The 15,298-nt window shown below is 38.3% G+C and overlaps 1 protein-coding gene across 1 annotated transcript; it reads right to left on the bottom strand.

Annotated features, from left to right (window-relative positions):
- Positions 1 to 5,314: 5,314 nt before the first annotated feature.
- Positions 5,315 to 10,917, bottom strand: LOC107728525 (metastasis-associated in colon cancer protein 1-like). The gene is made up of 5 exons (XM_016538729.1): positions 10,758 to 10,917; positions 9,527 to 9,693; positions 7,261 to 9,311; positions 6,979 to 7,167; positions 5,315 to 6,771 (listed from the first exon to the last, which is right to left on the bottom strand). Exons 2-5 carry the CDS (start codon positions 9,642 to 9,644, stop codon positions 6,532 to 6,534), a joined length of 2,598 nt encoding a protein of 865 aa, XP_016394215.1. The 5' UTR covers positions 9,645 to 9,693; positions 10,758 to 10,917; the 3' UTR covers positions 5,315 to 6,531.
- Positions 10,918 to 15,298: the final 4,381 nt, after the last annotated feature.

Here is a 15,298-nt window from a genome sequence, read left to right as displayed (position 1 = left end):
GCTCCTCCAGGCATCATTCCTCGCACTGTGAGAAAGAGTCAAAGGGAGAAAATCCCTCTCTCACCACGCCAGCGACTATGGCAGATATTACACATCTTCTGTCACACATTCCAGCTTTATGAAGTGTTTAATTTAAAGTTTAAACTCTGATTTCAGTTTTGCAAGTATTATAACAAATATAACTACAAATAAAATAAGCTAATGCAAAATTAAACCTCTGTGCATCTCCTGCCCTTCATTGCATATAGATGCATGTTTCTCTGATTTCAGTACTCTTATAAGCAGTTGGACAGTTTGTGATATGGCCATACAGGTCACATGACTATCTGACCTTTAAAACACAAACCATAAACACACGCAGCCTTCTAATGGTCTACTTCCCTGGATGCTTATAGCTGAGTAAGGCATAGTTCACTCAAAAATGAAAATTCTGTTATCAGTTATCTGACATTCTTTTGTCCATATAAAAAAAGGTATATTGAAGAATGTTTCTGCCTATACAATGTAAATGGGCCAAAACAAGATGAACAAGGGTGAACTGTCCTTTTAAAGGGATATTCCACCCAAAAATTAAAATCATTTACTCATCCTCATGTCATTTCTGTCACATTATGGGTCTGAAGAGGGATGAAGGTAGACAGAGAAGGTTATAAATAGAGACTTGTTTTTTTAAACAGTGTGAATACAGGTAATCCACAGAAGAATATCAATGAAACAGTTGCACTTAAACACATTCATCACCAGACGTAGAATGAAGGAACTGAAGAGCTTATATAACAAACAGAGTACAAAACAGCTTTGATCAAATTAATGAATAACCATGTTAACTAGATAACAAAGGCAGGTAAAACAGAAACCGACCACAATGAAAATGACACCAATTTCTAACCTGTCTGCGTTTCTTTCTTCTGTGAAACACAAAAGAAGATATTTAGAAGAATGTTGGTGACCAAACAGTTTTGGGTTCCATTGACTTCCATATAGATTTTTTTTTTTTGGGTCCCGAAACCATTTGGTAACCAACATTCTTCAAAATATTTTGTTCCACACAAGAAAGTAAGTCATGCATGATTTTTTAAACATTTTTTATCTTTCATCATTACATAAACTCCAGATACATGGCCCACTATCCACACTGATGTGCTCAGATCCCCCTCAGTGAGTGTGACACTGCTCAGCAACCCTCTGCATGTGATCCGGTGAAAGGGTCCTGCGACAAAGGCAGTCACATCCCATTAATCTCAGTTTGACGTGCCTCAGTGCTTGTGAAAACAGGGGCTCTGATACTGCCGAGTATGACGGCTCTGTGCTGATTTACCTTCAGGCACTTCTCACACGCTCTCTGAGATCTGCAGCACAGGATGAGATCTCTCTGCCTGAAACCTTCATTAAAAATGTGTTGAACTGTCCCACTGTATTTTTAAGACCAAACAAGCAAGCTAAAAAGGTAGCTGGTTAAGTTATTAAAGTAGTTCTATGCTGTAAAACATGGTAACCTACATATGTTACCTATTTTTACCTGATTTAACCCATAAAAAATTGTTTTGTTTGTATAAATTAATGTATTGAGGTTGAATCAGTAATGACAAAAAAAATTGACTTGAATAAAACCAGTTCATGTTACCATTTTCTGTGTAATATAAAACAAATGCTGTCCATGCATACACTCTCATTCAGTATTTTTAATCTCTTTCTTCCTTATGCTTCTTAAATGGCTTCTCAGGCTGCATTTTTAGCCTTTTACTGCTCGGAAAGCATTGCTTTTTAAATAACTGCATTTTTTAAAGGTAATTTTACTTTACAGTGACCTGTTAGCCAAGTTTTAGGAAAGAAACTGCACCACGCTGGAGGTCACTGTGTTGAAGCAGTGCAATGTGAAGCCTGCTGTTTTCCCTGTTTGTGCCTCTGAAGTGTGAAGCCAGTATGTTTTCCAGTCATTACCCTTGTTTTTCTCGTTAACGTGTGGTGTCACAGGTTCTAAACTGGGTGGGCATGCAGCACATCTTGCCCACACAATACTCAGCATGGAGAGTAAACTGTATATTCATTATGGAAATGCCAATGGAGTTTTACGATTTTAATCATTTGCATGAATTTTACATGCATTTTAGGCTTCCTCATACATCAAGGTTTTTCGAGACAGTAATTGAGGGAGTGAATTAAAATGAAATCTACAATAAAATCTTGATTTTTAGTAGTTTTGGCTAGGAGTGTTTCTAGTCTTTTATCAGTACTGGGGCACAGAAAAAGTGTGCCTATATTTTGATACCTTTTCAAGTTTTGTTTTCTACAATGGACTGTAGGTAAATTTTACCTTATCCAGCGCTGTTTTTGTTTTCTCTCTTATGAAGTATCCCACTGTTTAGGTTTGCAAAAACACTGCAAAAGATTCGGTCTGTCAGAATGAATCAAACTGAATCACACAAAATTTTCAGTCCCTTTTTCAAACTCATTTGACTGATTAGATCAAAAGTGTGATTTATTTGCAACTCTACCTTTGCTAGTTTGCTAGTTGCTAGTTCTAAACAGCTGACAGAAAACATAAAATAGTAAAAAATAGTATCAGAGAAAATTATTTTCAGGTCAGTGAACAAGAATCTTCATTGACACCATGATTTGTCAGTAATATTTTACTGGGGTACAGTGGTATTTCACTGGGGCTCATGTACTGTAGAATTTAAAAACAAAAGTCTAGAGAAGCTCCTGCTTAATTTAATGGTTGTTTTGTCTTATTTTAAAGTCATCTCGAGGCCCCCTGGTTGAGAACCACTGATTTACTGTATTGTGATCTGACTTTTTCTCTTATTAAAACCCCCTAGAGAATGATACAGATAAATGTGACCGTGGACCACAAAACCAGTCTTAAGTCGCTGCGGTATATTTGTAGCAATAGCCAAAAATACATTGTATGGGTCAAAATTATTGATTTGTATTTTATGCCAAAAATCATTAGTATATTAAGTAAAGATCATGTTCCATGAAGATATTTTGTACATTTCCTACAGTAAATATATTAAAACTTAATTTTTGATTAGTATTATGCATTGCTAAGAACTTAATTTGGATAACTTAAAAGGCGATTTTCTCAATATTTTGATTTTTTTTGCACCCTCAGATTTCAGATTTTCAAATAGTTGTATCTCGGCCAAATATTGTCCTAACAAACCATGCATCAATGGAAAGCTTATTTATTCAGCTTTCAGATGATGTATAAATCTCTATTTCGAAAAATTGACCGTTATGACTAGTTTTGTGGTCCAGGGTCACAAATATGGACATGTCTGTTTTTGACAGAAAAGTAGGTTAGACTTTTTTACCATGTGATCTCAGAGTATCATTATGACTCAGAACAATAACAATTAGCCTTACTAAAAAAACTGCAGAGTTGTTGTTATGAGTACTGTACATTGCATAATAGGGTTGTTTTGGGGTGGCAAGTAAGTCTTCAGCCAGAATGTTATGGTCTTTTCTTTTTATTCTCAGGGAGAGCTGGACACTCTCATTGGAGCTTACTGAACCCGTAATCACAAATACCTAATCTTAAAGGCATTCACACATTGAACTAATTTGTGCTTACAAAATCATATTCATCTTAGCCATTCATCTAAATAATGAACACCTAACTAGCCCAAACTCCATAAAAGACTTTTATTCCACCCACTGTAGTTAATGACCTTAATTCTTAAAGCTGAATTGGCTTTGCTCTATTGCTCAATGGATGCCAAAGGTGAGCTGCTTGCAGAATGGAACAAACCAGTCCTTGAGAATACCTTAGCTGCTTTGTGAAGTAAAACGTACCATTTCTTCACATACCAGACGCTATGATGTAACACCATGCAGTAGGAAAACAATGGCTTTTCACCAAAAATTCAAAGAGCAGTTAAAGATGTTTAGCAAGGCACAGGAACTTTCTAGTATGTTATTGGCTATTTTTAATTTCTTTTGCTCTGAAAAACTCTCTATTATCCCCAGCTTTATCAAGAATAACCGGGCCTCTGGCTCTTTTAGTAGATCTGCTGAAGTTAATATGTGTACAACTAAACCTTAAAAGAAAAAGGGTAAAATCAGAACATCACTGAGGTTTTTGGTAAAATGTTGGTGTCCTAATATAGTATATTATTACCAGTCACTTACAAATAGGCGCAGCACATGAGAAAAAGCAACACCCATTGATTGTGTATCTTGGAATGCATTCAGATTTAAACATCAAGTCGTGCCCAGGCAAGCTTCTTTATCCCATTAAGATTTTATAAACTTTTCTAAACAGATCTATCCAGTTGCCATAGTGTACATAGCATTCCAAGCAAACAGTCAAGGCCATGTAATAAGAAATGGAATAAGCCTACTATTGTATATCTAGACAAAATGATCCAAAAGCAGACTGAATCATTTGGAATGAATCTTACTTATATATAAAATTTGATGGTGAAATATTAAATGGATAGTACATCCAAAAATAATTAATTCTGTCATCATTTACTCACCCTCATGTCATTCCAAACCAGAATGCATTTCTTTCTTTTGAGAACTGGTAATCAAATAGTTTTGGGTGATTTCCACAGTATTTTTTTGTCCATAATATGGACAATGGGTTCCAAAACTGTTTGGTTACCAACATTCTTCAATATAAGCTATTTTGTGTTCCATAGAAGAAACAAAGTCATACAGGTTTGGAACGACATGAGGGAGAGTACACAATGACAAAATCTTCATTTTTGGGTGGACTATCTCTTTAATACACAGAACTTTTCTCAAGAAACGTCTGCCTTTTATTTGGGTCAGTGCTAAACTTTCATATGGTCTTCAGTTTGCAAACTTCACTCTAGACAACCAATCAGAGAGCTCTAGTCCCTCATCGCATGCTGAGATTGGGACTGAGCCAGTGTTACCTAAAATAACTCTGTGGGACAGAAGACCACTCAATTAAGTCAAGAGATTTGGACATCAATCGCATTAATATCATAGAGATGTGAGATGGTTTGTAATCATCCAATAATAATCAAAGAGTATGTAGAGGGATGATAGTTCATCCAAATGTCATCATGCAAACTTCACTCTAGACTAAGTGGTAAATGATGACAATGTTCATTTTTGGGTGAATTATCCCTTTAAGGCGAAAATAATCTATTTCTCAAAGATTTCTCAAAAATGTTCACTTATTAGTACTACATAATCAAGACTTGGTAAATGACCAAATTCAGCTTAGCCAAGCTGAACTTTTAGAGGGTGACACTGAACACTGAAACTCTTAGCAGGATAAGGCCTAGGTAAACACACAAGTTAAATAAGCAACAGATACCACAGGAAAGGGTCAAAGATATTTTAATGATAGCGTGTTTAGGTTGGGAATTTGAAGAAACTATGTTTGTGTGTGACTGAGAGCGCTTGAGATCTCTATGCAATGGACAGTACTTCACATAGTTTAGCATGGCTGAAGGCTAATGAGCTTTATCAGTATCCCGTTTTGTAAATGAGGCTGTGACATTGAGGTCACTAGAGAACCCACTGGTATCCACATAATGGCATCATTTTTAAAGCAATGAAAGGAAGTGACAGATTTAAGCCCGAGTTGCACATCAATGCACGACTCAATGCAGACATGTGTATGATATGCTGCCTGTTGTGCATTTCCCATTCAATCAAATGATAAGATCTTTTAAACAACATTTACTCAAGTAAATTCAAGATTAAAATACTTTAAAACATATTTTTATTATTATCTTTGCCCTTCAGTATAGAGCTCCTTCATGACATAAATGGTTACGGTTTAATTATTATAACAAATCTCAAAAGTGTTTTAGCATTAAAAATACAGCAATACAAAATTGATTATTAAAGACTGTTCTAACACAGGAAAGGTTTGCAATTATACAAGGACCCTCACTCTTAAACACTGTAGTTAGTACATTTAAAATGACAACTAGAAAAACACAAAATATAAAAATAGATCAATACAACTTTCCAGTAGAACAAAGATGTGACATTAGATGTTAAACCTAGTATAATGGTACATCCTTGGATACTGAAATCAATATACTGTACACTGACACTGACAAATAATAAGTCACATTCCCAGAGGGCCAAAATGTATGTAACACATACCACATACAACTTCAAATATTAAAATGTACTGATAAAGACACTTACAATTCAAGCAAAACTGCTTAACTAAAACAAAGAAAGGAGGTAACCTTGAGGCAGTTCATCTAGAATGAAAATGTTTCAGATTCCATCTCTATCACAATTAATGAACAAATCTCCTATTTCTCTTTCCACCAACAACCCTTAAAAGCATTAACATTGCATAAGGGACTTTGTAACAACTCAGAGTCTTTTAAGAATCAGACAACAGCTTTCACATGTTCATTGTCACAGCGAATACACACATAATATAAAGACAGGTATACAATAACATATATTCAGTACTTTTCCAAAAAACAGATGCCATCGAGGGTAGATGCCACCTAAAGTCGATATTTATCACGTCAAAAAAATATGGCACAGCTATCAGTATGAACTCAGCAGTATCACCTAAATATGAAGTGCAGGTGCTCCAAGAGTCGTCTCCAAATCTCTGAGGAAGGCGGAAGCCCTTAGGACCTCCATGCAGTTGACAGTGATGAGAGCTCCAGTAATCTGTCTCCACTGCTTGGTCACTGGGCTCTTCATCTTATCCAAGGCCAGGTGAAGGTCCTGGATCATATCCCTGTAGCCGTCCCCGTACCGCTTACTCCAGGCATACAGGAAGTCATATGCAGGCTTCCACATTGACTATTGAAAGAAGTAAAATAATAAATCAAAAGTATATTTAAATGTTGACATCACAAATGTCGTGACTAGGATCGGGTTAGACCTTATTCTGTAGACCATGTCAATGATAACTGAATAATATAATATTGTAATAAAACGAGCAAGGTATTTAACGATTGATAAAAAAAAAAAAAAAATGTTACTCATATGTTTTGGATTTTAGTTCACCTGGGCACTAACTTCTCCATTTTTCCCTTTGTGTGGGGCCTCATAAGCAGCAATCTGGGCATTGGAGAGCTTCCCGACTCTCTCAGCAAGTTCCCGCCATCGCACTCCCAGCTCAACTGCTGTGGATAGAATCACTATATCCTGGATGAGATGGGCTACTACACCTTGAACATCAATCTTTAACAGCCCCTGTGGGGAATATAAATCATTAATAAAACTAGTTTTCCTCTGAATTTTGTTGTACACATACATTTACTGTATGTCAGAATAAAAGATGCATACTATGATAAGCTCATGCTGGAACTTCTTCTTGATCTTCTCTGCATGACAGTCTTCCTTGAGCTTTTCTAGAACACAAGCCACCTTCTCTGCCTCTGTTTCAGCATGTCTCCTGGAGATGGCGTTAACTGAGACCTCTGAGTAACCGAGAGCCTCAGCGAAGGTTCTCCAGGACTTGACGTGCTCTGTGACCAGGGTCTGAATAGCAGAGTACATGTAGGTAAGTTTTTTAAAAGGAATTGTCATATTGTCCAAAAGGACTGGTGTGGTGAGCTTAATTCCAGTGAAGTCGATGACTTGATCCTTGGTTATGACCTTCAAGTTCTTACAGTGCACCAAGCCAACTCTTCCTCGAAGAAAGCCAATGTACCATTCCTTAACCTTCATCTGACCTAGAGATCTAACAGTTTCCTTAGAAAGCAAAGCAATCGTATCACCTTTAAAGTATTCCAGAAGATATTCCACTCTCGGTTGTCTGAGGATCGATTTCATTGCTACCCCATACCAATGCAAATCTACAGGTCTATCCTGAAACTTCTGGGTAAGGATTTCTGAGATTGATTCCTCAGGAATAGGCGTGGAACGAGTCACTTCCCTCTGCCGATCTGCTCGCCTGTGGTTGTGTTTTTCTGACCTCAGAGGGGCAGCTTCAGGGGAGGTAACACAGAAATCTCCCAAAGTGAGACTTTTCGGATCCTTCACTTCAATGCTGAGTTTGAAGGGACACATTTCACCTCCACTCACCTTGACCAGATCTAACGGTAAATGGAGCACTTTTCCTGCTTTAAGCCGATCCTGCTTAACCTCTTTATTCAGATCCACTGGTTTCACTTCGAAGTTTGAATCCAACACTCTAGAAGCAATGTGAAGATCTTTTAGGCCATGTGGGTTGAACTGATGCTTTCCCCAAAGCTCCAAGACAACAGGGGGCAGGTTCCTGTCACCTCTCTGGACATCAGAGAAAGGGAGCCTGGGTGGAATATTATCATGGCTCGATATGACCAGCACCACTTTGAGCGATGGGTGTATGTGCTTGGGACCGTAGATGGCCACCGTAATATGTCGATCCAAGTAATCCCATACTGACATAGCAGGTTGCTCCAAAACAGTGGCCTCGGCAGCAGTTATGACGTACATGCGTGGTTTTAAATCAAAAAGCTTCATCTGTAACACGTCATTGTATATGTAACAGTCTTTTATCTTCTGATAAGGTCCCTCTTTCCTTTGAGAGACTAGACCTACAAATGAGGTCAAGACGTGGCTTGTGGGGTCACTTTTTACTTTGGCAGCCATTCTCATTTCTAGCGAAATGCTCCCCGAAACATTATGGTTACTGAGGCTGACCTCTAAAAGAGGGCTCAGAGTTGTGGTGTAGTTGTTGTTAATTCCAGTGGGAGGATCAAGGAGTACTCTGAGGCCGATTTCTTGGATCTCACCTGGGGGGACATGTCCCTGAGGAATATGGGCAGTGATACTGGAGTCTGGCAACTGCACAGAGCCTCCGTTGTGGTCAATCTTGCAGAGAATTTGAATGTCTGTGGCCTGAGTCTGGGCCCATCCAGGACTTTGCTTCATTCGGCTCAGGTCCAAACAAGACCTGGTTAGCTGCCTATGACTCAACCAAGCCATTTTGTAAGCTTCTCTGTCATTCTTCAACCACTCAAAATCAGGATTCAGGAAGGGTTCTTGAGAGTTGAGTCTCATCGTCCGCTTGTCTTCCTTCTTCTCAAGGTTGTCAAGTATATCTGAGGCACTTCTCCACCTCCCAGATCGGTTTAAATTGTTTTGTCTGGGTGCTAAAAGATGAGCAAAGTTTGTTTCATCTGAGGATGTGCTGAGTGAGTCCTCATTAATATTGTCAAACAGAGATAGGGGATCCTCTTTCAGCATGGACACCCCAGAGTCATAGGTGCTGGCGTGGACGATTTCATTTAAGAATGGATTTGACCTGCCCAGCTGATTCCAGAAGGGGTTGGTAGTTTGTTTTGGATTTTCAATTTCATTTGGTAGGACGGGCCACTCTGAGGTTTTCCCCATCTCATAACCGTAGCCCCCTAAGAGAAGAGAAGTTATCAAATGTCAATGGAGAGCCAAGAAAAAATTCCTAATATATTTGTTAGGACAATTAGATCAGTTTGAATAGTATATTTGTGAAGCAAATATAACATTTTGAAAAGAATTTTCACATTATTAACAAATGCATTAAAATAGAATGGATGGATAAAATAATGGACAGAGAGAGAGAGAGCGCTCATTTTTGCATACTTACCATGAAGGTTGTTGTTGTTGATGGTAACATTCTCATCTAGATCTATCAGTGTCCCCTCTGATCTACTTCGAAGCAGATTCCCTGCACGACTGTTTGACTTTACTTTTGCAGCTGCCATTTTGAATATCCAAGATCAAATGACAACAGTTTTGTCTCTAATGTCAAAGCTATTTAAAAAGAATGAACAAATTAACATTAGAAAATATAATTTTACACTCTTAAAAATAAGTTTTTAATTGTAGCAGTTCATTAAGGACCACTGTTATCAAGACCATTTTTGCTGTATTATAGTGTTCTTGAGATGCCTATATGATTATTGGAGATTAATTTATTGATGTTTCATTATATGTTCTTCAGGACAGTTCTCATCCAGTATATTGTATATGCTATATTCAGTATATAGCCTTTAAATAAAACCATTCTTTGTTTTAAAAACAATCTTCTTGAATTGGTTTTATACTAGTGTAACCGATATCATTCTACAACAGTCTAAGAAATAATCTGACACTCACTTTCTTGAACAAAACATGTAATTTATGTTTTTCACATATATTCAACTTTAATTTCTTATTAACAATTTGAGCAATGCATTGTTTATTTTAACAGTAAACAATAATTAACAGACGTTTACAAATAAATAAGTCAAACTTTATGCATAAACAGTCTCAATGAGTCAATCAGTGAAACTTGTTGTTGTTTTGAATCATTTCTCCTGTCATAAGTCTCTGAATCACTGTCCAGTATCCTCTCTGTCTGTCAGTCTCTGGCAATGACTCATTAAATACGTATTATGCAGTGGTAATGCATGAAAACAGGTCTGTCTTGCCTGAATATCAGTGTCTCTTTTACAGAGCTTTGTCTCCTTGGTGAAGGGCTGAGTACTCTATTCAAATCAACAGGCGCTAACACGCCCTGCATCAGCCACGTCACAATACACCTGTTTGTTTTTTAAGGCATGCAAACGTCACCCCATATTAAAAACGTAAACGTTCTATTCTACTAAGAGTTTCTCTATTAAATAAATGCATTTAATAATTTAAGGATTAGCCTATTAAAACGCCATAGATGTCACGCTGTGCTCCAACATGCACACACGATCTATTTAAATCAAAACACGTGAAAGACTTGATGTGGTCAAATACTTATTTTTTATATTCATGCTTAGGTTGGACAAATAGCCTATATACCATAAATAAACTATTTTTAACCTATTTAAACTTAAAACGCTTACCTGAAACATGGTAGTTTCCCCACTCAGTCCTTATGCGAACTTTTTAATCGCCGGGGAGTGTCACCAACTGTACACCTTACACTTCTGTGTGCCTCTATCTGCTTGAACAGTGGAGAAGTGCATACTGGGATACGTAGTACCAAACTGTCAAACAGTTGCATTGAACGTCATTCCCAGGTTCTCAATTAGACTCCACCACCCACAAGCCTTCTCTTTATGTGCGCAAAGAGCGTTGCAGCTCCTGAAACTGCATGGACAAAGTGGTTTCGGTATGCAAATTCATGAGAGGAAAAAAAAATGCTTCTATATGTTTAAAAATTAAAATGGAATAAACTACAGCACTTCAAATTTCTATCAGGAAATAACTTTTTTATTTTTATTAATAGCTGAAACTCAACAAAGCCAATTCAGGATGAGAAAACAACGTTTTCTAAAAGTAATTTTCATTATGTTTTCAGATGTTGTTCATAAAGGATTTATTTGTTTATAGCCCTTCTTTTTGATGTAAATAAAATTGCCTATTCACACAAAATTCACATTTATGTACCGTTTTATTTCAAATATGCCTTTATGTTTTCCCCTCTTAGGTGATTCACTAATAAAATTGAGAGGCAGTTTTTTTGGTTTGAAAAAAGAAATGCATGATCGAAACTACATTTTTTAAATGTTGTATTCATTTCCATTTATTTATTATATTGTTTACATTATGAATTTTAAATGTCATTGAAAGTGCAATGTGTGTGCACTCAAACGTTTATAGCCACAATATTATCTAATAAGATCACAGGGCATGCTTTCATTTAAAATTTCCATTTTTATTTAGTAGAATTAGATTCAAGGCAAGATTGACTTAAGACGTAAACGTCAAGGAGTCCTGTAACATCCTATTAAACTATATTTTAAGGCTCATTAAAACGATTAAATGTCGGTGACCACCATCTAGTGGTTAACTTTAGCTAGTTCAGCTGTGAATTCATGGTAAGACATGGTAACCCTTTTGATTTAACAATGTACAAAACTTTTTAAATAATTTATTTTCAAGGTCAATGTTAATTTACAAATATTATTCTAATTATTGTTCAGTGCTAATCCCTGTTCGTGCATAAGACATTAACTGTTTCATACAACTTGAAATGTTAATAATGTTTTGTATAAATAGAAATTAACATTAACCTCTTAGATTAATAAATTTAATGATTTAATGAAATTTAATGAAGATTACATTTGTTACAATTAGTCATTAGGTATTTTAAATTAAATTTATGCATTTAGCAGACACTTTTATCCAAAGCAACTTACAGGTTATAACAAAGTAGTTTCGCTTTCACAATGAAACACACAGCGTCACACATGGCGGGCTAGTGTGAGCGGAGGCCGGAGACCTAGAGTGAGGAAAGGCCGGCGGGCAGGGGCGTGTCTAGAGCATTTTAAATGGGGGGGCCAGTCGGGGGCACTGGCTCAAAAAAAAGGTTGTGTTTGCGGAACGATGTATGTTATAATACATCGTGTACACTCACTAAACAAGTGAGAGTGGAGAGATTCGTCCTCACGCGAGCCTATCGCAAGACATCTGGTAGGGGGTGCACCTGGATAGATTCGTCCTCGCGCGAGCCTATCGCAAGACATCTGGTGGGGGGGGCACCTGGGGTGGCCAGCCAAATTTCAGGGGGGGCCGGTGCCACCCCTGGCCACCACGTAGACACGCCACTGCCGGCGGGCTAGAGTGAGCGGCGAAGGAGCAGCCGGCGGGGCTTGCGGCAACCACATGTGACGACCCTGGGCTGACTCCGCTTGATCCACAGCGCGAAGTTGATGTATTTCCTCAGCGACCAGCACGGATCAGCTCCAGGCATGACGAAGCGGATATCGTCCTCTTTTGGAAGGTCAAACAAAGTAGTTTCGCTTTCACAAAGAAACACACAGCGCCTTCACGACATGGCGGCGGCGGCAACAACAATACTACAGCGAGAATAAAAGTTACGCCTTCTTTCTTTGCGTGAACATTTGGGCGGCGTTATGCATATCTTCCCACATCGTGACGTAGACATGTGGGGGCGTGTTAGAACGAGCCGTTTTAGTTAGGTGTGGTTGACTCTTAACTTTTATAAAGAATATCTCTTTGGATTTGAGACGTTAGTCTTTGCAACTTTACAGATCTTCTTTATGCACCAAGAGCTTGTAACACTCCAAAGAAAAAGGAAAATTAGAAATCGCATCATATGACCCCTTTAACACCGTGTCTACACCGCAGCAGCTTGAAGTTGTCAACACTGGATGCGACAAAACGGCTGTTGCTTGGACTATTTCAGAAATAGAAATAGAACGTTTAGTTTGCAATTTGTCCTGTCGCGCCACAGTGCATCCTGGGTAGACAATATCACTGATGATAATGGGTTCTATTGTCTTGTGACACATTGTGTTGCGCGCGGTTCGTGTCCGGTTTTTTTCTCAGCTGTTCATGTTCACTTAGTTTTTTTTAATTGGTTTGGTACTATTTTCATAAGGTGTACATTTTCAAAACTCTTAGTACAAAACTTTAAACTGATCACACTTGCAATACCACTAATTATTCTTTCAAAACCTGATCTCATGATTTCATTGTAGTTGCACATATTTTCATTCCACATAATCATTGTTTCAGAACACAAGATCATTGTGATATGTATTGAGAACATTTGGTTTAATCACCAAAACACAACAGTAAGATCTTTTTTCAACTTAGTACTTTTAACAATCAGTTCATTCAGTAGCAAACAATACAAGGTACAGGTTTCAAATCACACTCGGTGCTGAATGAATGTTACTGTTGTAAAACTATACACACAGCAAATGTTACACTTGCGTTCAGACAAAAGCTAGATTTAAAAAAAAAAAAAAAGGGAAACACCCCCCACACACACACCTTTATACAACATGAAAATGTGATAAAAAAAAAAAACATATCAAAAGTCATTTACATACGCAAGCAAAAAAAGTATTTTATTTTAAATTTACAACAATACTGTGGTTGCATGTGAAAAAAAAAAAAAAACCCCAAACAAACAAACAACAACCTGTAAGTGTAGACCTGAAATTCACATTAATTATCAAGCAAAACTGACATTGTCCCACACGATAACATCTTCACCCTGACAGGCCTGCTCAAGCTAATTTAGAAAAGCCATCAGGTGTTCAGTGTTGTATGATCCTATAACTGGTCTACAGCCTACCACACCATCTTCAGATATAGCTGCACACATTGAGATGCTTCCCCCACGTTGTCCAGGGACTTGGATGGTTGCCCTTTGGCCAATAAGGCTACGTCCACGGCGTCTGTTTTTTTCCAGATTGAAACCGGCCTCATCAACAAAAATATACTTGTGATGATTCACAGCAGCGTCCAGCTCCATCACCCTCTAAAATAATAATAATAATTTGGTTAGCTCTTTTACAAATAGACAGCCGTATGTCATTCCTTGCCCTGACCCTTTCCACCACAGCTAACACCTGCTGGTCAGTCAAAACACGTGGGCGACCACTACCAGGTTGTCTCCTGTTAATTCTGAGAGGACAACAGTATGCTGTCAATTTTACTATTACAAATTACATAAAACTGTGACAATTACATGTTTTTCTTCTATACAGTAATGCCATTACTGTAACAGTACTATATTGTAAAAGTATAGTGAAGTTACTATAGCAGGCTTACCGGTGTTCTTGGTGAAACGTTCTGATGATAGAGCTGACAGTTGACCTTTGTAAGTTAGGCTGAACTAACCTGGCAGCCTCTGCCATGGTAAGGCCTCTGTTAACCACACGGTCAGCGATGATGGCCCGGACTTCATTAGAGATGGTGCGCTGTCTTCTGCCTACATTTCTCTGAAGACCACCACTCTGTTGAGGAGCACCACCACCTCTTTCTCTTGGTCCATGTCCACCTCTCTGTTGAGGAGCACCACCACCTCTTTCTCTTGGTCCATGTCCACCTCTCTGTTGAGGAGCACCACCACCTCTTTCTCTTGGCCCACGTCCACCTCTCTGTTGAGGAGCACCACCACCTCTTTCTCTTGGTCCATGTCCACCTCTCTGTTGAGGACCACCACCACCTCTTTGTCTTGGTCCACGTCCACCTTTCTGTTGAGGAGCACCATCACCTATTTGTCTTGGCCCACGTCCACCTCTCTGTTGAGGAGCACCACACCACCACCTCTTCGATGCAAGTTTCCTCTCTCTACAAGTCTATCCTGCTCCATCTTTGAACATTGCAAAGTCTCACACACTCTTCTACTTATATGGTATCTAATTGTGATCATCAGGTGAAAATAATTATGCCGAGTTCACACTGCACGATTTTCAAACTCGTCGGATCGCCGTTGTTTTCACACTGCGTGACTATCTGAGGTAGCATTCAGTTGCTGCTGTGTTCACATTGCACGATGGATCGGCGACAGGGGGTTTCACATTGCATGACTTCACAATAGGAAGAATCGGCCGACAGCTCTGTCTGGTGCAGGGCTACGTTCCACAACAAAACACACACGAGAAGTGATAAGGAAATAACG

The sequence above is a fragment of the Sinocyclocheilus rhinocerous genome, unplaced genomic scaffold, assembly GCF_001515625.1.
Source record: "Sinocyclocheilus rhinocerous isolate Xijiao unplaced genomic scaffold, SAMN03320098_v1.1 scaffold3047, whole genome shotgun sequence".
NCBI classification, from domain to species: Eukaryota; Metazoa; Chordata; class Actinopteri; order Cypriniformes; family Cyprinidae; genus Sinocyclocheilus; species Sinocyclocheilus rhinocerous.
Note: the sequence above shows the minus strand (reverse complement) of the source record. Positions and strands in the feature narration are given on the sequence as shown.